Source organism: Perca fluviatilis, chromosome 17 (genome assembly GCF_010015445.1).
Source record: "Perca fluviatilis chromosome 17, GENO_Pfluv_1.0, whole genome shotgun sequence".
NCBI lineage: Eukaryota > Metazoa > Chordata > Actinopteri > Perciformes > Percidae > Perca > Perca fluviatilis.
Window position 1 is genome coordinate 34,823,244 of NC_053128.1, and position 23,898 is coordinate 34,847,141.

General features: G+C 41.9%; 2 protein-coding genes, 1 long non-coding RNA gene and 1 pseudogene across 3 annotated transcripts in view; 1 reads left to right on the top strand and 3 right to left on the bottom strand.

Annotated features, from left to right (window-relative positions):
* Positions 1-23,898, top strand: part of LOC120545317 — a 376,621-nt gene that overhangs the window by 251,425 nt on the left and 101,298 nt on the right. The window lies entirely within an intron of this gene.
* LOC120545098 lies at positions 1,636-8,035 on the bottom strand (annotated as a pseudogene).
* Positions 10,904-18,161, bottom strand: LOC120545337. Its single transcript, XR_005636661.1, has 2 exons — positions 18,113-18,161; positions 10,904-10,979 (listed from the first exon to the last, which is right to left on the bottom strand). It is a non-coding gene; the product is annotated as an uncharacterized LOC120545337 (long non-coding RNA).
* Positions 18,748-21,568, bottom strand: LOC120545099 (high mobility group nucleosome-binding domain-containing protein 5-like). The gene is made up of 4 exons (XM_039779088.1): positions 21,360-21,568; positions 20,712-21,020; positions 19,149-19,704; positions 18,748-19,032 (listed from the first exon to the last, which is right to left on the bottom strand). Exons 1-4 carry the CDS (start codon positions 21,566-21,568, stop codon positions 18,748-18,750), a joined length of 1,359 nt encoding a protein of 452 aa, XP_039635022.1.

The following is a 23,898-nucleotide window of genomic DNA, read 5'->3' on the forward strand; positions in this document are numbered from 1 at the left end:
GATATTATTATTATTATTACACACACATATTATTATTACATATTATTATATATTATTATTATTATTAGATATTATTAATATTATTAGATACATACATTACACATACATTATTAATATTATTACATATTACACACATACACATATTACACATATTATTATTATTACACATAGATATTATTACATACATTATATATTACACATACATACACATTACATATTATTATTAGATATTATTACACATTATTATTATTCATAATACATACATTATTACACATTACCATATTAATATACACATACACACACATAACACATACACACATTATTAAACATATTAACATTATTACACATTATTACATACATATTATTACAATACATATTACACACATATTAGACATACATTATACATAGACATACATACATATTATTACACATTATTATTACACATATTACATATTACATATTAATATATACATAAAAGATACATTACACATATATACATAACAGACATACATACACATAATATTACACATATTACATATTATTAATACATACATACACATAATATTACTACACATATTATTATTATTAACAACACACACATACACATATACACATTAATACACATTAATACACACACACACATATTATTATTACACATATTACACACACATTATTATTAATACATACACACATTACATATTAGACACATACACATATTAATATTAGACACATTACACATACAGACACACATACACACACAACACACACACACATTAACAAAATATACACACACACACATACATAATAGACATTAATACACACACATACACATACACACATTACACACATACACACATTACTATTACACATACACATACATACACACACATTATTACATACACATTACACACACACATTCATACATACACAAACACACACACACAGACACACACACACACACACACACAGACACACACACACACACACACACACACACACACAGACACACACACACACACACACACACACACACACACACACACACACACACACACACACACACACACACACACACACACACACACACACACACACACACACACACACACACACAGACACACACACACACACAGACACACACACACACACAAACACACACACACACACACACACACACACACACACACACACACACACACAGACACACACACACACACACACACACACACACAGACACACACACAGACACACACACACACACACACACACACAGACACACACACAGACACACACACACACACACACACACACACACACAGACACACACACAGACAGGTGTCAGTCTGTGTTAAGAGTTTAGATGAAGTATGGGTAAGCACTTGTTAGTGATTGAAAAAAACTGTAATATAAACTGTCCATACTGTAATGATTAATAACTATCTTCCATATGTGAAGAATAGGCTCAAGTTGATCTCATAGATGTTGGTTCAGTTTAAGTAAACTAACTAAACACACAGATGACTTCAGATCTTTGTCCTGTGGTCTAAATGTCCACCCTGGTCCAGTGATGAGCAGCTGTAACTCCAGGACTCTGGGACATGTCTCTGGGTCAGCAGTCTACACCTCCGTAACCCTCTAGTCATTTTTCTTTCTTTTGAACATTTGAGATATTGAACTATACATGTACTGCAGCCCTGCCTGTAATCCTTCATCTTTTCGACTCGCCATTTGTTTCAGATGGTTGACCTTCTCTGTGTCATGTTTCTTCTCCATCTCCTGAATCAGGAGGTCCAGGTGGACATGAGTAGACAGTGAAACATCATTCAGGGCGATCTGCTCCAGTGTGACAACATGCTGGTAGGCTTCATCCAGTAAATATGTTTTATCTGCTTCAAGGGTTTCCTTCTCTCTCTGAAGAGTTTCCAAAAGGCTCTTTTGCTTCTCAGTTTCTGCTTTATTCGTTTTATACTTCTTTTTCACATCTTCTAGAGTTTTTTCACCTCTCCTTGTCTTGGTCACATACCTCCAGTTTACTTTCACATGAGCTGATGCAGGACACTTCCCGGGACATGACATGCAGTGGCCACCTATGATGACCTCCCAGCGTTCTGGAGACCAGAAATTTGTGTATCCAGGATAGAGACAGGTCTCCTCACAGACAGTACAGCAGACAGCTCCTTCATAGAACAACCCCCACATCACACCACCAATAGGCTCTTTATCTTTGTAGGGCACATCAACTTCTACAGTGAACTTCTCATTCTTCTTCATCTCTCGTTCATACATCTTCAGACCATCCTGAGTCTGTTGGATCTCTGTTTGCTTTAGATTAATCAACTTAATTCTCTCTTGCAGGTTGTTGATGCAGGCTGTCAGTCTGATTCGCCCTTCAGGACATTCACGGTTATCTCCAACCTCTGAGGTTCAGTTTGTACCAGGAAGTTTGTGAACTGATTCATTCCTTTCATTGATATTTTATCTGCATGTTTGAGGGCTTCCTCATCCTCTGTCCTGTCTTCATGCTGGCAGTTATTAAACAGGAAGTGAACAGGTTGATTCTTCTCATTACTGGCACATTTAATCTTCGCATCCTCGAGAGCTTGCAGAGCATTTCTTGGTGTTCTTCCATCTGAGTGTGTGATGAGGGCAACAAGGTTCTTCTCCAGGTCTTTTCCAAACAGAGAGATCACTGAATCAAAGATGTACCTCTGACGGTCACTCAGTCGATTCTCACTCGCTTTCATCACCAGACCCACTGCATTAATCTCATGAACTCCATCCTCTGAGCGGAACAAGTCTAATAATCTTTCCATGATGTTCATGTCATGTTGGATCCCTCTGGTGTCTCCGTATCCAGGAGTATCGATGATGGTCAGAGAGTAGGGAAGAGGTTTATCTTCAAATCCAAAGATCTGGTACACGATCACATCTGATGTCTGACTTTGTGATAGTCTTCTCTTCTCCTCCTCTACGATCTGAAACCAGACATCATCCTCCCACTCCACTCCCATGGCGTAGTTGACCAGAGCGTTGATCAGAGTAGATTTTCCTGCTCCTGTTTCACCAACAAGTAAGATGGTTTTGTTTTTCATGTTTGGATCTTTTTCACCAAGAGTCATTCTTGTCAGAGGTCCAATCTTCTCTTTCTTTGGTATCAGCTGGTAGACAGCAGGAGATCCTGATTGGATCAGATCTTTGCAGGTGATGATGTCATATTTGGATGAGGTGTTCCTGTAGAAAAGTAAAGACATAAACAACATCACTCTCTACTGACCAAGGTCTTTTAAAGGATGAGTCCACTTCATAAAAAGCTCTATTCTAATGCAGCTGTGTTAATGAAACAAACATAACTCAGTTATACAGACCTGAAAACACACAGCATCTGTTATTGTATATCACTCAATGAAAACTGGTTTGGTTTATTTATGGATATAGAAAGACTAAAGGATCCAAGAGATAACATGTAAAAGCGATAAACACTTTCCAACATGGTCCCTGGTAACCCTTTGATTCCATCTACTTACTGAGCTTTGTCCACCGGAGGACTCTGAAGCAGGCTGGTAGGTGTAGACGGGGCAGGCAGTGTGGTTGCCCTGGGGCTGGTGGTCTGGGGGGGGGTAGGGGTCTGTAGGGAGACCGGGGTCTCCATGTTGGGTGGAGAACAGGCCTCAGAGTCCCTCCTCGGAAAGACGCCTGTGTTTAAAGAACTCGTGTTAATTTAGAAACAGTGTCATCTACTTTACATGCCCTTGAAAAGGCAAATCTTTGTGCTGGTTTTCATTTTCTTGGTAAAGTCATTACCAATCTATAGCAACATTATTGGCTCTTCTACATGAACTATATACTGGAAAAAATTATTATCAATAATGTCTTATTTTCTTTGACATATTTTCTCATACACATATGCACAGATGATTGCTTGGTAGGGCTGAGTATTGTTAAAAAAAAGTATTATTAATTAATTATATTATTCGATACCAGTACCAGTTCCAATACCCCTAACCCTAACCCTGATAATGGCTCCTGAACGCTCCTTTATTCAGTCAGTGTCTAAAAGGTGTTGAATCAGCAATAGGGCTGGGTAGTATGTATGTTAATGTTGTCCAATGTCAAGTCTCTATTTGATCATATAACTAGACGATATACAGCAGCTAGTTTAGTGCCTGTTATAATATCATAACTACCTTACACCACTGCTCAGAGAATCGTCCTCTAAAGCTCAGGTTTTATTCTGGTCAGAATTGTCCCAATCTGTTTTTATAAACAAAGAATCTATTTACCAGGGGCCTGTTTCACAGAACCAAGATAAGGGATTAAAGGAGAACTCCGGGCAAGTTTTCCGTTAATCTTGATTGCTATATGTATATGAGTACTGCCGATAGCAAAAGAAACGAGCCGAATCGGTGCTAGCAACACGGAGCTGCTGCAGCTAATGCCGAGAGCCCCACTCAGCTAAAACGGCAGTTATGGGGGCATAAGATAAAGAGTGTCTTTGTGCCTCTTAACACACACAAAATGCAATTAAAATGTGCAACATGAACAGGGCCCTTACATGACAACAAGATGCGTTTAGCAACGTAGCCATTGTTTAAATTCACCTTCCCTCTTAGCTGCTAGCTGCCGTCTGGGATGAGTGAGTGTGTTCAGCCAGACTCCGGTAATAATCATCACGCAGCAGTTCTGTGTGTATTTGTAGCATATATATCCATTTTGTGTGCTGTCGTTGGTGAATATGAGTCTCTGCAGTGGTGAATTGTGTGGTAGTTTCCTTAGCCAGGCTAGCAGCCCCGACCGGGCATCCTTCTACTTCCTCCCCGCCTCCCTCGCCTGCTGAGGCCGATAACAATCCACAGGCGCCCGCTGGTCTGGTGGAGGTCCTCCAGAGGACAGGTCATGAAGTTTATTCCCTCCTCATAAATAGGTAATTGAGCACTGTAGTGGTTATGATCATATCAGTGACTATGTAACTACATGGAAACAGACCAAATGATGCCTGTTTCTTGTACAGTATAAGAGCGTTACTGAAGGCTAGCTCTAGCTCCATAGTTACCCCAAGCTTCTTCCCTTGTGAACACCTCCGCTCTACACTCTTCACACACTACGCTCCGATCTGCACACTGCTGTTTACCTTGTCCTGCTACAACTGAATTCCCACGGGACTTCAGCCCAAGGCTGCAGCCTACTGTAATGCTACTTTACAAGAAACAGCATCATTTGGTCTGTTTCCCTAACCCTAGGCTCCTGGAGCCTTTTCTGATCACCCAGCAGTGGTTTTACCCTGTTATCATCCTGGATTAAAATACAACAGGTGCATATTGCTGTTCATTTAAATACTGATATTATTTAAAGTTGTGACCATTATTTTTTTCAGTAATTATTCATGTGACAGTCATTGTTACTGTTATATTGCTGTATGAAGACTGCTGTTCATATTGTTGTAAGAAGTTTGATGAATATATTATGGCAGTTGTTGAGATAATTAGAAAAGGCTGATAACATTTCAAATGTGTTTTAAATGAAGTCTGTTACTAAGGGCAACACATACAATGCTGTACATTTCTATAGTTGACCAATGCACCTTAAATTATTTTAGTTGATCAATTTGTTTTTAATTCCTTAACAATAAGGATCATGTTTGTTCTGCTTCCATGTGCATTGTATTTGGCATTCTTAGCACATTGGTAATACCCACCAAAACAACTAATTCACCGTAACATATCCACTTTCCCAAAAAATACCCCAATTTATTTATACATAATTCTATCACATACCTTTAGTACGGATGAACACCTCTTCGTGTCTCTAAACAAAGAATCAATTTTAAAATAGGACGGGAATAAATAGACCAAGCACCAACCACAAAACAAAAGCGGTTCAAGACGTATTATACTATTTTATTTGACGTTTATCTTATCCCCTTCTCCTTATCCTTTGTCCTCCCTACTCTTCCATCCTTGACCTTCCTTCCTATCCCCTCTCCCTTATCATTCACCCTTGTTCTTCCTTATTCCTTACTCTTTGCTTTCTTCCTTTATCCTTTTCTTATCCTTTCCTATCTCGGAGTCCTTTATCTCTTCTTATCTCTCGCTTCTTTATCTCTTTTTCCCTTTACCCCTCTCCCTTAGTTACTGAGCTCACTCTTTTTCCTTTGTACGAGCCCTTTATTCTGTTTCTTCGATCCTTTGTTGGGTTAGTAGTTTTCTTTTGAGTAGGTCTTCTTGATGGTCCCTATTGTCTGACCGAATTCTGAGTCTGGCCTTTGATTTCTGGCTTTATTGGGTAGGTCGGCCTCTTTTATGCTAGCCCTATCCTCCTATACGACTTTAAATCTTGGATCATCTTTTGATGATGCTCTTTATTGATTGGTTTCTTTAGTTTGAGCTTCCTTTGTTGAATTCTTTGTGATTCTTCTTCTTACTTTCTAGTTTGAGATTTTTTCCTCTTAGTTAACCCTTGCTTGTTTCTTCTTTAAGTTGAGGTCTTAGTTTTGATGCTCCTTGAATTGAGCTTCTTTTGTTTGATTGGTTTTCTTTCTTAAGTGAAGGCTTTCTTCTTTTTAGGATCTAGGAGCTTTTTTCTTTTTTGATTGTGTTTTTTCCTTTGTTTTTGATTTTTGTTTGATTTGAGCTTTTGATTGTTTTCTTTATTGATGTTTTTTTTTTTTTGATTGTTTTTCTCTTTATTTGATTCGGAGTTTTTCTTGAGTTTTTCTCTTTGTTTGATGGGTGATGAGCCTTTTTTCTTCTTTTAGTTTGATGGTTTTTCTTTCTTTGATTGGAGGTTTTCTTTGATTTGAGCTGTCTCCTCCTCAGTCTGACCTAGTTCCTCTCCTCCCTCCCAGCCTGACCCTAGCTCTCCTCCCTCAGCCTGACCTAGTTCTCCTCCTCCCTCAGTCTGACCCTAGTCCTCTCCTCCTCAGTCTGACCTAGTCTCTCCTCCTCAGCCTGACCTAGTCTCTCCTCCTCAGCCTGACCCTAGTCTCTCCTCCTCAGCCTGACCTAGTCTCTCCTCCTCAGCCTGACCTAGTCTCTCCTCCTCAGCCTGACCTAGTCTCTCCTCCTCAGTCTGACCTAGTCTCTCCTCCTCAGCCTGACCTAGTCTCTTCTCCTCAGCCTGACCTAGTCTCTCCTCCTCAGTCTGACCTAGTCTCTCCTCCTCAGCCTGACCTAGTCTCTCCTCCTCAGCCTGACCTAGTCTCTCCTCCTCAGCCTGACCTAGTCTCCCTCCCTCAGCCTGACCTAGTCTCTCCTCCTCAGCCTGGCCTAGTCTCTCTCCTCAGCCTGACCTAGTCTCTCTCCTCCTCAGCTTGACCTAGTCTCTCCTCCTCAGCCTGACCTAGTCTTCCTCCTCAGCCTGGCCTAGTCTCTCCTCCTCAGCCTGCCCTAGTCTCTCCTCCTCAGCCTGGCCTAGTCTCTCCTCCTCAGCTCTGACCTAGTTTCTCCTCCTCAGCTTGACCTAGTTCCTTCCTCCTCAGTCTGACCTAGTCTCTCCTCCTCAGCCTGACCTAGTCTCTCCTCCTCAGCCTGACCTAGTCTCTCCTCCTCAGCCTGACCTAGTCTCTCCTCCTCAGCCTGACCTAGTCTCTCCTCCTCAGTCTGACCTAGTCTGTCCTCCTCAGCCTGACCTAGTCTCTCCTCCCTGGTAGCTGTTCCTTTCGCTGGTTTACAATAAACATTCAACAATACAAACATATAACATAACTTATATATACATACTTAAATGCAGCAGACTTGTGTGATCATAGTTTGATATGTTTGTCCTACATCTTACCTTGTGCTCCAGGGCTGGTGTTTGATAATTTCTCCACCAGATCATTCCTATTAATCTTCTTTAAAACCTCCTTCACCACTTCTACAGACTGATGGCTGAAGGTCTGTATGATCTTATCGACTGTGTACAGCCTGTCTGCTTTTTTCTCTTGGTTCTTTGGGATGGCTTTGAATTCTACCAAGAACCACTTGAACTTCTTGAATTCTTCTTCGTCCAAATCTTCCAGTGTCTTCAAAAGCTCCTCTTTAAGAGATGTTATCTCCATCTTTGACAAGTTTTCACTGCAAAACAGAAAGACTTGAAAATGTACATTATGGTGACCTTAACATGAGGGAAGAGTTGAGTTTGTATCACAGATAATTAAAATGCTTTAGACGCTTCTTTAATAAAATTAAAAATATGATCAAATATCCTCCAACAAAGATTTAAATCAGTCTATATTATGAGCAGGTCTCAGACTTTCCTTCAGTGGAAACATAGAAACGACCCCCCTATTACTGGAGTGTAATAAAGTTTATGATTGGTGAGGCAGACTTCTCTGTTGGTGGGACGTGCATACACACATCCCTGCAAACATGATGGGAGCGAGCACTCACCTCCACCACAGTATCAGACTCTCCTCCACCACAGTACCAGACTCTCCTCCACCACAGTACCAGACTCTCCTCCACCACAGTATCAGACTCTCCTCCACCACAGTATCAGACTCTCCTCCACCACAGTATCAGACTCTCCTCCACCACAGTATCAGACTCTCCTCCACCACAGTATCAGACTCTCCTCCACCACAGTATCAGACTCTCCTCCACCACAGTATCAGACTCTCCTCCACCACAGTATCAGACTCTCCTCCACCACAGTATCAGACTCTCCCTCCACCACAGTATCAGACTCTCCTCCACCACAGTATCAGACTCTCCTCCACCACAGTATCAGACTCTCCTCCACCACAGTATCAGACTCTCCTCCACCACAGTATCAGACTCTCCTCCACCACAGTATCAGGCTCTCCTCCACCACAGTATCAGACTCTCCTCCACCACAGTATCAGACTCTCCTCCACCACAGTATCAGACTCTCCTCCACCACAGTATCAGACTCTCCTCCACCACAGTATCAGACTCTCCTCCACCACAGTATCAGGTCTCTCTCCACCACAGTATCAGACTCTCCTCCACCACAGTATCAGACTCTCCTCCACCACAGTATCAGGCTCTCCTCCACCACAGTATCAGACTCCCCTCCACCACAGTATCAGACTCTCCTCCACCACAGTATCAGACTCTCCTCCACCACAGTATCAGACTCTCCTCCACCACAGTATCAGACTCTCCTCCACCACAGTATCAGACTCTCCTCCAGCACAGTATCAGACTCTCCTCCACCACAGTATCAGATGCTCAGTAGAACTGCCTGTAGAGCATTACATGTTTATCAGGTGCTGGCTAGTCACTAGGACCCTGTGGGTCTCCTTCTTCACTTCAGCACAAGAACCAAAGAACTATTCTACGCCTGTGGGAAAGCCGAGATAATGGGATAACCTGCTCCGTCCTGAGGAGCTCCTGACAGCTCTGAACACCTGGGTAACCAAACTCTCCCCCCTGCCACTGATAGGCCTGCTCCACTGCTACATTCCTGCTCACATGGACCAGCCTGATGCAACCCATGTTGCATCTTCCCATGTTTTTCAGCCCAAGGACCCCCTACAAGATATATCATGTCCCCTTGGAATTATTTGACATAGCCTGTTTTTACACCTCTATAATATTAGTTATGTAAAGAACCCAGAAAGATATTAGACATGAAGAGCACCAGAGAGACACTTTCTACAGACAACCGAGCAGCACTCCATGAAGACTGTTTTATATTAGACAACATATTTGCAGGATTTAGAAATTATAGATTTGTTCAGAAGGATGATCATGGAAGAGAGAGAGGTTGTTCTAGCGATGTGAAGCTGCTCAGTGACAGCAAGGAGGGCAGTTTCTGTTGAGTGGCCAGCCTTGAAGCCAGACTGGTGGGGATCAAGAAGGTTGCTCTGGTGGAGATAGGTAGAGAGTTGATTATGAATGGCACGCTCAAGAGTCTTAGATAGAAATGGAAGAAGGGAGACGGGTCTATAGTTATTTACATCCGAGGAGTCAAGTGTTGGTTTTTTGAGTAGTGGGGTCACTCTTGCCTCTTTAAGGGCATTGGGGAAACAGCCAGTTGACAAGAGATGTTAATGAGATGGGTGAGGAAAGGAAGAAGGTCAGGAGCAATGGACTGGAGGAGGGGAGAAGGGATAGGATCCAGGGGGCAGGTGGTTGGACGGGCAGAGGTAATCAAAGTAAGAATTTGATTTGGAGATAGAGCGGTGAAAGAGGAAAGAGTACTGGATGTGATGGATGGTAAGGTGATTTCAGGAGGTGTGGTGGAGAAGGAAGAGCGTATGTCATCTATCTTTTTTACAAAGTAGTTGACAAAATGGGTTGGTAGGAGGGAGGAGGGAGGAGGTGGACTGGGGGAATCTAGCAGTTTACAGAAGATGGAGAAAAGTTTTTTGGGGTTCGAGAAAGAGGATTCAATTTTGGTTTGATAGAAAGAGCTTTTTGCTGCAGAAATAGAAGCAGCGAAGGAGGAAAGAAGAGACTAAAACATTATCCTGGTAACCCCGAGTTGGACCAATCAGAGACGTCGCTGTTAGGCTTAGGATTGTGGGTAGTGTAGTATTTTTCCATGACTTGGTGACTTGGTTTGTTTTTTTAAACCAGGTTGATTTCATACAGACTGTTGTCCTCTACCGGAACAGAAATCATCATTTCACATCCTGAGAGCTCGGGGTTGGTCAATCAATCAATCAATCAATCAATCAATCAATCAATCAATCAATCAATCAATCAATCAATCAATCAATCAATCAATCAATCAGTGGGATTGTTACTTCCAGAACCACACTGTTGAGCTCTATTATGATTTATTCTTATGGATAGTTAACATTTATAAGTATTGCCACAAACCTCTCTCATGTAGTAAACTGTTTTAGCAAGTAATACTCACGTTGCCATGGTAACAGGTTTGTTTATTAATTCAGACGGATCAGGAGGCTGTTCTCTGCTCCGTCTTCTTCTTAGTTTTGAGCATGAACCCCCCATCTCCAGGTCTCCTGGTCCTCCTGAAGTGTTGAGATCTCCTCTTCAGAGAGATGAAGAAGCTGACTTTAAATCACACTGTGGAGACAGGAAGAGACACACACCATCAGAATACACACACACACACACACACACACACACACACACACACACACACACACACACACAGAGACACACACACACACACACACACACACACACACACACACACACACACACACACACACACACACAGAGACACACATCATCAGAATACACACACACACACACACACACACACACACACACACACACACACACACACACACAGAGACACACACACACACACACACACACACACACACATCATCATCAGAACAACCCACACAGTATACACAATATTTTTGGGCCATAGGAATTGAGTGTAATTGTGGTAATAAACATTTACACACCCTATGAGTGTTCTCAATATGACGATGAATATCTTGATATTTGGCTTGTGTCGTGTCTTTCATTCAAGATAACGCTTCCACGTGCTTCTTTATTGTGGGTGATATGAATGCAGATGTTTCTGATGGCAGCTCTTTATTTGCCAAACATTTAATGCAGTTTTGTTCTGTTAATGGTCTGATTCTTTCTAGCAAAGTGCTCTTGCCTGATAGTAGCTACACTTACATCAGTGAGGCATGGCACACAACCTCATGGCTAGATCAGTGCATCTGCATGGCTGATGCACATGATTCTTTCGAGGCCATGAAACTTAACTATGAATTTGCCACTACTGATCATGTGCCGTTTTCTCTATCTGTAAATCTAGGCAATATACCTGCTCTTGTGTCTGTAGATTAAAACAGGTGTGTGGGGAAAATAGATTGGTCTAATCTGACTGAGGAGGATCTTAAAGGAACACGCCGACTTATTGGGACATTATCTTATTCACTGTAACCCCCAGAGTTAGACTAGTCCATACAGACCCTTCTCATCTCTTATTGGGACTTTATCTTATTCACTGTACCCCCCAGAGTTAGACTAGTCCATACATACCCTTCTCATCTCTTATTGGGACTTTATCTTATTCACTGTACCCCCAGAGTTAGACTAGTCCATACAGACCCTTCTCATCTCTTATTGGGACTTTATCTTATTCACTGTAACCCCAAGAGTTAGACTAGTCCATACAGACCCTTCTCATCTCTTATTGGGACTTTATCTTATTCACTGTAACCCCCAGAGTTAGACTAGTCCATTCATACCCTTCTCATCTCTTATTGGGACTTTATCTTATTCACTGTAACCCCCAGAGTTAGACTAGTCCATTCATACCCTTCTCATCTCTTATTGGGACTTTATCTTATTCACTGTACCCCCCAGAGTTAGACTAGTCCATACATACCCTTCTCATCTCTTATTGGGACTTTATCTTATTCACTGTACCCCCAGAGTTAGACTAGTCCATACATACCCTTCTCATCTCTTATTGGGACTTTATCTTATTCACTGTAACCTCCAGAGTTAGACTAGTCCATACATACCCTTCTCATCTCTTATTGGGACTTTATCTTATTCACTGTACCCCCAGAGTTAGACTAGTCCATACAGACCCTTCTCATCTCTTATTGGGACTTTATCTTATTCACTGTACCCCCCAGAGTTAGACTAGTCCATTCATACCCTTCTCATCTCTTATTGGGACTTTATCTTATTCACTGTACCCCCCAGAGTTAGACTAGTCCATACATACCCTTCTCATCTCATATTGGGACTTTATCTTATTCACTGTACCCCCCAGAGTTAGACTAGTCCATACATACCCTTCTCATCTCTTATTGGGACTTTATCTTATTCACTGTACCCCCAGAGTTAGACTAGTCCATACAGACCCTTCTCATCTCTTATTGGGACTTTGTCTTATTCACTGTACCCCCAGAGTTAGACTAGTCCATACAGACCCTTCTCATCTCTTATTGGGACTTTATCTTATTCACTGTAGTCCCCCAGAGTTAGACTAGTCCATACATACCCTTCTCATCTCTTATTGGGACTTTATCTTATTCACTGTAACCCCCAGAGTTAGACTAGTCCATACATACCCTTCTCATCTCTTATTGGGACTTTATCTTATTCACTGTAACCCCCAGAGTTAGACTAGTCCATACATACCCTTCTCATCTCTTATTGGGACTTTCTCTTATTCACTGTAACCCCCAGAGTTAGACTAGTCCATACATACCCTTCTCATCTCTTATTGGGACTTTATCTTATTCACTGTAACCCCCAGAGTTAGACTAGTCCATACATACCCTTCTCATCTCTTATTGGGACTTTATCTTATTCACTGTAACCCCCAGAGTTAGACTAGTCCATTCAGACCCTTCTCATCTCTTATTGGGACTTTATCTTATTCACTGTAACCCCCAGAGTTAGACTAGTCCATTCAGACCCTTCTCATCTCTTATTGGGACTTTATCTTATTCACTGTAACCCCCAGAGTTAGACTAGTCCATACATACCCTTCTCATCTCTTATTGGGACTTTATCTTATTCACTGTACCCCCAGAGTTAGACTAGTCCATTCAGACCCTTCTCATCTCTTATTGGGACTTTATCTTATTCACTGTAACCCCAGAGTTAGACTAGTCCATTCAGACCCTTCTCATCTCTTATTGGGACTTTATCTTATTCACTGTACCCCCCAGAGTTAGACTAGTCCATACATACCCTTCTCATCTCTTATTGGGACTTTATCTTATTCACTGTACCCCCAGAGTTAGACTAGTCCATTCAGACCCTTCTCATCTCTTATTGGGACTTTATCTTATTCACTGTACCCCCAGAGTTAGACTAGTCCATACATACCCTTCTCATCTCTTATTGGGACTTTATCTTATTCACTGTAACCCCCAGAGTTAGACTAGTCCATTCAGACCCTTCTCATCTCTTATTGGGACTTTATCTTATTCACTGTACCCCCCAGAGTTAGACTAGTCCATACATACCCTTCTCATCTCTTATTGGGACTTTATCTTATTCACTGTACCCCCCAGAGTTAGACTAGTCCATACATAATCTGTGGGGGGAGCTGAAGGTTTGAGTTGCCAAACGTCAGCGTTGAAACCTTAATGACTTGGAGAACATCTGCAAACAGGAGTGGAACAAAATCCCTCCTGAGATGTGTGCAAACCTGGTGGCCAACTACCAGAAATGTCTGACTTCTGTGATTGCCAACAAGGGTTTTGCCACCAAGTACTAAGTCATGTTTTGCAGAGTGGTCAAATACTTATTTCCCTCATTAAAATGCAAATCAATTTATAACGTGTGTTTTTCTGGATTTTGTTGTTGTTATTATGTCTCTGATTGTTCAGATCAACCTACCATTACATTTATAGACTGATCATTTGTTTGTCAGTGGGCAAACATACAAAATCAGCAGGGGATCAAAGATCGAAAGCTAGAGATTATTATTCACAGCTATTTAAATAGAAAGTAAAGAGCCAGAGAGTTAATAAATATGTAACATGGTTCATATATAATCCTTCCATAACTAATCTAGTGTGTGTGATATGTGGAGAGTTAATAAATATGTAACATGGTTCATATATAATCCTTCCATAACTAATCTAGTGTGTGTGATATGTGGAGAGATAATAAATATGTAACATGGTTCATATATAATCCTTCATAACTAATCTAGTGTGTGTGATATGTGGAGAGATAATAAATATGTAACATGGTTCATATATAATCCTTCCATAACTAATCTAGTGTGTGTGGTATGTGGAGAGTTAATAAATATGTAACATGGTTCATATATAATCCTTCCATAACTAATCTAGTGTGTGTGATATGTGGAGAGTTAATAAATATGTAACATGGTTCATATATAATCCTTCCATAACTAATCTAGTGTGTGTGGTATGTGGAGAGTTAATAAATATGTAACATGTTCATATATAATCCTTCATAACTAATCTAGTGTGTGTGGTATGTGGAGAGTTAATAAATATGTAACATGTTCATATATAATCCTTCATAACTAATCTAGTGTGTGTGATATGTGGAGAGATAATAAATATGTAACATGGTTCATATATAATCCTTCATAACTAATCTAGTGTGTGTGATATGTGGAGAGATAATAAATATGTAACATGGTTCATATATAATCCTTCCATAACTAATCTAGTGTGTGTGATATGTGGAGAGATAATAAATATGTAACATGGTTCATATATAATCCTTCCATAACTAATCTAGTGTGTGTGGTATGTGGAGAGTTAATAAATATGTAACATGGTTCATATATAATCCTTCCATAACTAATCTAGTGTGTGTGATATGTGGAGAGTTAATAAATATGTAACATGGTATATATAATCCTTCCATAACTAATCTAGTGTGTAGTGGTGTGTGGAGTTAATAAATATGTAACATGGTTCATATATAATCCTCTCCATAACTAATCTATGTGTGTGATATGTGGAGAGTTAATAAATATGTAACATGGTTCATATATAATCCTTCCATAACTAATCTAGTGTGTGTGGTATGTGGAGAGTTAATAAATATGTAACATGGTTCATATATAATCCTTCCATAACTAATCTAGTGTGTGTGATATGTGGAGAGTTAATAAATATGTAACATGGTTCATATATAATCCTTCCATAACTAATCTAGTGTGTGTTTGATATGTGGAGAGTTAATAAATATGTAACATGGTTCATATATAATCCTTCATAACTAATCTAGTGTGTGTGATATGTGGAGATTAATAAATATGTAACATGGTTCATATATAATCCTTCATAACTAATCTAGTGTGTATTGATATGTGAGAGTTAATAAATATGTAACATGGTTCATATATAATCCTTCCATAACTAATCTAGTGTGTGTGATATTTGGAGAGTTAATAAATATGTAACATGGTTCATATATAATCCTTCCATAACTAATCTAGTGTGTGTGATATGTGGGAGTTAATAAATATGTAACATGGTTCATATATAATCCTTCATAACTAATCTAGTGTGTGTGATATGTGGAGAGTTAATAAATATGTAACATGGTTCATATATAATCCTTCATAACTAATCTAGTGTGTGTGATATGTGGAGAGTTAATAAATATGTAACATGGTTCATATATAATCCTTCATAACTAATCTAGTGTGTGTGATATGTGGAGAGTTAATAAATATGTAACATGGTTCATATATAATCCTTCATAACTAATCTAGTGTGTGTGATATGTGGAGAGTTAATAAATATGTAACATGGTTCATATATAATCCTTCATAACTAATCTAGTGTGTGTGATATGTGGAGAGTTAATAAATATGTAACATGGTTCATATATAATCCTTCCATAACTAATCTAGTGTGTGTGGTATGTGGAGAGTTAATAAATATGTAACATGTTCATATATAATCCTTCCATAACTAATCTAGTGTGTGTGGTATGTGGAGAGTTAATAAATATGTAACATGTTCATATATAATCCTTCATAACTAATCTAGTGTGTGTGATATGTGGAGAGTTAATAAATATGTAACATGTTCATATATAATCCTTCCATAACTAATCTAGTGTGTGTGGTATGTGGAGAGTTAATAAATATGTAACATGTTCATATATAATCCTTCATAACTAATCTAGTGTGTGTGATATGTGGAGAGTTAATAAATATGTAACATGTTCATATATAATCCTTCATAACTAATCTAGTGTGTGTGATATGTGGAGAGTTAATAAATATGTAACATGGTTCATATATAATCCTTCCATAACTAATCTAGTGTGTGTGATATGTGGAGAGTTAATAAATATGTAACATGGTTCATATATAATCCTTCATAACTAATCTAGTGTGTGTGATATGTGGAGAGATAATAAATATGTAACATGGTTCATATATAATCCTTCATAACTAATCTAGTGTGTGTGATATGTGGAGAGATAATAAATATGTAACATGGTTCATATATAATCCTTCCATAACTAATCTAGTGTGTGTGATATGTGGAGAGTTAATAAATATGTAACATGGTTCATATATAATCCTTCATAACTAATCTAGTGTGTGTGATATGTGGAGAGTTAATAAATATGTAACATGGTTCATATATAATCCTTCATAACTAATCTAGTGTGTGTGATATGTGGAGAGTTAATAAATATGTAACATGGTTCATATATAATCCTTCCATAACTAATCTAGTGTGTGTGATATGTGGAGAGATAATAAATATGTAACATGGTTCATATATAATCCTTCCATAACTAATCTAGTGTGTGTGATATGTGGAGAGTTAATAAATATGTAACATGTTTCATATATAATCCTTCCATAACTAATCTAGTGTGTGTGATATGTGGAGAGTTAATAAATATGTAACATGGTTCATATATAATCCTTCCATAACTAATCTAGTGTGTGTGATATGTGGAGAGATAATAAATATGTAACATGGTTCATATATAATCCTTCCATAACTAATCTAGTGTGTGTGATATGTGGAGAGTTAATAAATATGTAACATGGTTCATATATAATCCTTCATAACTAATCTAGTGTGTGTGATATGTGGAGAGATAATAAATATGTAACATGGTTCATATATAATCCTTCCATAACTAATCTAGTGTGTGTGATATGTGGAGAGTTAATAAATATGTAACATGGTTCATATATAATCCTTCCATAACTAATCTAGTGTGTGTGATATGTGGAGAGTTAATAAATATGTAACATGGTTCATATATAATCCTTCATAACTAATCTAGTGTGTGTGATATGTGGAGAGTTAATAAATATGTAACATGGTTCATATATAATCCTTCATAACTAATCTAGTGTGTGTGATATGTGGAGAGTTAATAAATATGTAACATGGTTCATATATAATCCTTCATAACTAATCTAGTGTGTGTGATATGTGGAGAGTTAATAAATATGTAACATGGTTCATATATAATCCTTCCATAACTAATCTAGTGTGTGTGATATGTGGAGAGTTTCCTCTTCTTTAGAAACTGTGTTGGGTCAACGTGAACAAATCCTGAACATCTAAGATCAGCTACCATGGTTACATCATCACATCACTGGATATATATTTAGTCTTCTGATGACATCACTGAATATATATTTAGTCTTCTGATGACATCACTGAATATATATTTAGTCTTCTGATGACAGTCACATCTTCATCAAGAGGTTTAGAGGTTCTTACCTGTTAATTGATGAAGGTCCAGCAGCTTTGATCTCTCAGTCTTCACCTCCTCACCTCCTCTCCATTCCACTCCCCTCCATTCCTCACCTCCCTCTCTCAGTCTTCCACCTCCGTCTTCCACCTCTCTCAGTCTTCCACCTCTTCACTTTTTTGTCTTCACTCTCCACCTCCCCCTCTCAGTCTTCCACCTCCTCACCTCTCTCAGTCTTCACCTCCTCACCTCCTCTCTCAGTCTTCCACCTCCACCTCTCAGTCTTCCACTCTCCTCTCTCCAGTCTTCCTCCTCCCTCCAGTCTTACCTCCTCACCTCCCTCTCCAGTCTTCACCTCCTCCTCTCAGTCTTCCACCTCCACACTCCTCTCTCAGTCTTCCTCCTCTCTCCGGTCTTCCTCCACCTCCTCTCAGTCTTCCACCTCCTCACCCTCCTCTCTCAGTCTTACCTCCACCTCCTCTCCGGTTTCCTCCTCTCTCCGGTCTTCCTCTAACCTCTCTCGGTCTTCCACCTCCTCCACCTCCTCTCAGTCTTCACCTCCTCACCTCCTCTCCCGGTCTTTCCATCTTCTCCGGTCTTCCTCCTCCGTTTCCTCCTCCTCCAGTCTTCCTCCACCTCCTCTCTCGGTCTTCCTCACCTCCTCTCAGTCTTCCACCTCCACCTCCTCTCCTCCAGTCTTCCTCCACCTCCTCTCTCCGGTCTTACCTCCTCTCTCCGGTCTTCCACCTCCACGTCCACTCTCCGGTCTTCCTCCTCCTCTCTCGGTCTTCCTCCACCGTCCTCTCCGGTCTTCCACCTCCCTCTCGGTCTTCCTCTCCACCTCCCTCTCGGTCTTCCTCCTCACCTCCCGGTCTTCCACCTCACTCTCCGGTCTTCCTCCACGTTCCTCTCGGTCTTCCCTCCACCTCCTCCGGTCTTCCTCCACCGCCTCCTCTCCGGTCTTCCACCTCCACCTCCTCTTTTCGGTCTTCCTCTCCTCCTCTCGGTCTTCCTCCTCACCTCCTCTCTCGGTCTTCCTCCTCCTCCCTCCGGTCTTCCACTCACTCCTCTCGGTCTTCCTCCTCTCGGTCTTCCTCCACCGTCCTCTCTCCGGTCTTCCTCCTCGTCCTCCTCTCGGTCTTCCTCCTCCTCTCCGGTCTTCCTCCTCTCGGTCTTCCACCTCCTCGGTCTTCCTCCACCCCGCTCTTCCTCCACTCGGTCTTCCTCCACCTCCGGTCTCCTCCTCCTCTCGGTCTTCCTCCACTCTCTCGGTCTTCCACCTCCACCTCCTCTCGGTCTTCCTCCTCCGCCTCCTCCGGTCTTCCCTCGGTCTTCCTCCGGTCCTCCTCCTCCGGTCTTCCACCTCCACTCGGTCTTCCTCCTCCCGGTCTTCCACCTCCACTCCTTCTCCTCCGGTCTTCCTCCTCCTCGGTCTTCCACCTCCTCCGGTCTTCCTCCACCTCGGTCTTCCTCCTCCGGTCTTCCTCCTCCGGTCTTCCTCAACGGTCCTTCCTCCCGGTCCTCCTCCGGTCTTCCTCCACCTCCTCTCGGTCTTCCTCCACTATCTCCGGTCTTCCTCCTCTCGGTCTTCCTCCTCCTCTCTCGGTCTTCCACCTCCCACCTCCTCTCCGGTCTTCCACCTCCTCACCTCTCTCCCGGTCTTCCACCTCCACCTCCTCCGGTCTTCCACCTCCGCCTCCTCTCCTCCGGTCTTCTTCCTCCTCCTCCTCTCGGTCTTCCACCTCCCTCCACCTCCCTCTCGGTCTTCCTCCTCCTCTCGGTCTTCCTCCTCCTCCTCTCCGGTCTTCCACCTCCTCTCCCTCCTCCTCGGTCTTCCACCTCCTCCATTTCCTCCTCTCCGGTCTTCCTCCTCCTCCTCTCCGGTCTTCCCTCATCATTCCTTCCTCACTCTTCCACCTCACCTCCGGTCTTCCACCTCCACCTCCTCTTCCTCTTCCTCCACCTCTTCCACCTCCACTTCCTCTCTCCGGTCTTCCTCCTCTCCGGTCTTCCTCCACCTCCTCCGTCTTCCACCTCCACGTCTTCCACCTCCCTCCGTCTTCCACCTCCTCTCTCCGGTCTTCCTCCACCTCCTCTCTCGGTCTTCCACACTCCTCCTCTCCGTCTTCCGTCCTCCTTCCTCCACACTTCCACCTCCTCACCTCCTCTGTCTCCTCCTCTCTCGGTCTTCCACCTCCTCCGGTCTTCCACTCCTCCTCTCAGTCTTCCTCCTCTCCGCTCTACCTCCACCACCTCCTCTCGGTCTTCCTCCTCCTCCTCTCCCGGTCTTCCTCCTCACCTCCTCTCCGGTCTTCCACCTCCACCTCCTCTCTCAGTCTTCCTCCACCGTCCTCTCCGGTCTTCCTCCTCCTCCTCTCCGGTCTTCCACCTCCTCCTGCGTCCTCTCTTCTCCGGTCTTCCTCCACCCTCCTCGGTCTTCCACCTCCTCACCTCTCGGTCTTCCACCTCCCTCTCTCCAGTCTTCCCTCCTCCACCTCTCTCGGTCTTCCTCGGTCTTCACCTCCCGGTCTTCCTCCACCTCCTCCGGTCTTCCTCCTCCGTCCTACCTCTTCACCTCCGGTCTTCCTCCACTTCTCAGTCTTCCACCTCCCTCTCGGTCTTCCTCACCTCGGTCTTTCCTCCTCGGTCTTCCTCCTCTCCGGTCTTCCTCTTCCACCTCCTCTCCGGTCTTCTCTCTCGGTCTTCCTCCTCCCAGTCTTCCCCTCCACCTCCTCTCGGTCTTCCTCCACTCTCCGGTCTTCCACCTCCTCTCCGTTTTCTCCTCTCTCGGTCTTCCTCACTCCGGTCTTCCTCCTCACCTCCTCGGTCTTCCTCCTCCTCTCGGTCTTCCTCACCTCCTCTCTCCGGTCCTCCTCACCTCCTCTCTCCGTCTTCACCTCCTCACCTCCTCTCTCCGTCTTCACCTCCTCTCCTCCTCTCTCAGTCTTCCACCTCCTCCTCTCTCAGTCTTCACCTCCTCACCTCCTCTCTCAGTCTTCACCTCCTCACCTCCTCTCTCAGTCTTCACCTCCTCACCTCCTCTCTCAGTCTTCACCTCCTCACCTCCTCTCTCAGTCTTCACCTCCTCACCTCCTCTCTCAGTCTTCACCTCCTCCTCTCTCTCAGTCTTCACCTCCTCACCTCCTCTCTCAGTCTTCACCTCCACACGTCCTCTCTCAGTCTTCACCTCCACACCTCCTCTCTCAGTCTTCACCTCCACACCTCCTCTCTCAGTCTTCACCTCCACACCTCCTCTCTCAGTCTTCACCTCCTCACCTCCTCTCTCCGTCTTCACCTCCTCTCTCAGTCTTCACCTCCTCACCTCCTCTCTCAGTCTTCACCTCCTCACGTCCTCTCTCAGTCTTCACCTCCTCACCTCCTCTCTCAGTCTTCACCTCCTCACCTCCTCTCTCAGTCTTCACCTCCTCACCTCCTCTCTCAGTCTTCACCTCCTCACCTCCTCTCTCCGTCTGTCTGATCAGCATCTGTCTACCTGAGTTATTTCTCTGAAATCACATGACCAGAGCAACCAATCAGACAGCAGCAGCGTCTCACCTAAAACCTGCTAAAGGACACGTCCAGTCTCTAAACTACGTGCAGCGTGTTGCTGTGGTTTCTGGGCTGTTAAACCACGACCTGTTTGTTCCTCTTTGATATTCGTATACTGAAGGTTTAAATCAGCACCTGACCTTTCTCTGGCCTTTCAGTTCTGTCACAACCAGAAACACAAGTACACAAGGTACTACACAAGTACACAAGGTACTACACAAGTACAGAAGGTACTACACAAGTACACAAGGTACAACACAAGGTACTACACAAGTACAAAAGGTACTACACAAGTACACAAGGTACAACACAAAGTTACTACCAGGAAGTACAAGGTACTACACAAAATTACCGAGGTGGTACCCAAAGTACACAGGTGTACAACACACAAGAGTACTACACAAGTACAAAAGGTACTACACAAGTACAGAAGGTACTACACAAATTACAAGATTACTACACACAATTACAAGGTACTACACAGGTACAGAAGGTTACTACACAAATTATAAGGTACTACACAAATTACAGAAGATTACTACACAAATTACAAGAAGATTAACACAGTGTACTAGATTGTTACTGTGCTTACACAAGTACACAAGGTGCCTACACAAGTACACAAAGGTGCTACATAAATGTACAAAGGTTACTACACAAGTACAGAGGTGCTACACAGAGTACACAAGGTGCTACACAAGTACAAGGTGCCTACCAGAATTCCGGAAGGGTACTACACAAGACCTGAGGTTACGAGTGAAAGCCTGGGTTACTGGACAACACAAGGTACAACACAAGGTACTACAGTCATTTAAAATAGCTGTGATAAAACCTCTTCTGAAAAAACCCACCCTGGATCCTGAGGTTTTAGCAAACTATAGACCTATATCCAACCTTCCCTTTCTATCCAAGATCCTTGAGAAGGTAGTTGCTAATCAGTTATGTGATTTTCTACATAGCAATAGTTTATTTGATGATTTTCAATCAGGATTTAGAAAGAATCATAGCACAGAGACGGCACTGGTGAAAATTACTAACGACCTTTTAACTGCTGCAGACAAAGGACTTGTCTCCATTCTTGTTTTATTAGATCTTAGTGCTGCATTTGACACTATTGACCATACCATCCTGTTACAGAGACTGGAACACTTAGTTGGCATTAAAGGAATCGCACTAAGCTGGTTTAAGTCTTATTTCTCTGATCAATCTAATGATGGGCCCTAACCACCTCCGAACCTCATTATCTAGAGATATAGCTACTCTGGATGGTATTGTCCTGGCCTCCAGCACTACTGTTAGAAATTTAGGAGTTATTTTTGATCAGGATATATCCTTTAACGCCCATCTAAAACAAACCTCAAGAACAGCCATTGGCTTCCTGTAAAATCCAGGATTTAATTTAAAATCCTTCTCCTGACCTACAAGGCTCTAAATCAGGGGGGTCAAACTCAACTTCCCAGAGGGCCACACAGGAAAATAAGAATCACATCAAGGGCCAGACATGTTTAGTTTATTGATGTGCTTTTATTTAATCGAAAAAGTAGAATATATTTGACTGTATTGGTATTCGACCAAACTGTACACAGTTTGGTCGACATAAAGTCCTGAAGAAGTTAACAATGTAAAGCTGTTCTGCAGCAATGGAGGTCACACACACACAAACTCACACACACACACACACAGACAATAATACATAATTCACCTTGTTAAGTGTGGTTCTACACACTGTTGATTATTAACGCAGTACCTTGTTCTTAATATGGTTCTACATGCAGTGATAAACGTAATACATATACATGTAATTTACTGTCCTTAGTCACTTCATGTAATTATGACTGTTCAGGGACCGCGGCCCCTTTAAATGTTCTTAATGTGTGATGACCTTAGACCTGTCTTCTTCCTAAAAAAATAAACGACACACTCTCGTGTGCTCAACGTGAGAAATTGCCTCTTGTAAATCTACTTCAATTTCCACAATCTCTTGTTAATATCTGGGAGGAAATTACTTCTATTTGTTACAGACAAACATACAATATATAATATATATATTATATATAATATTATATATTATGTATATATAATATTATATATATAATATATTATATAAATTATATATTATGTATTATATATATATATATATATATATATATATATATATTATATTTATTTATATTTTATATATTTCTGCTGTTGTTATCTCTCTCTCTCTCTCTCTCTCTCTCTCTCTCTCTCTCTCTCTCTCTTTGTGTGTGTGACTCCGTTGCTA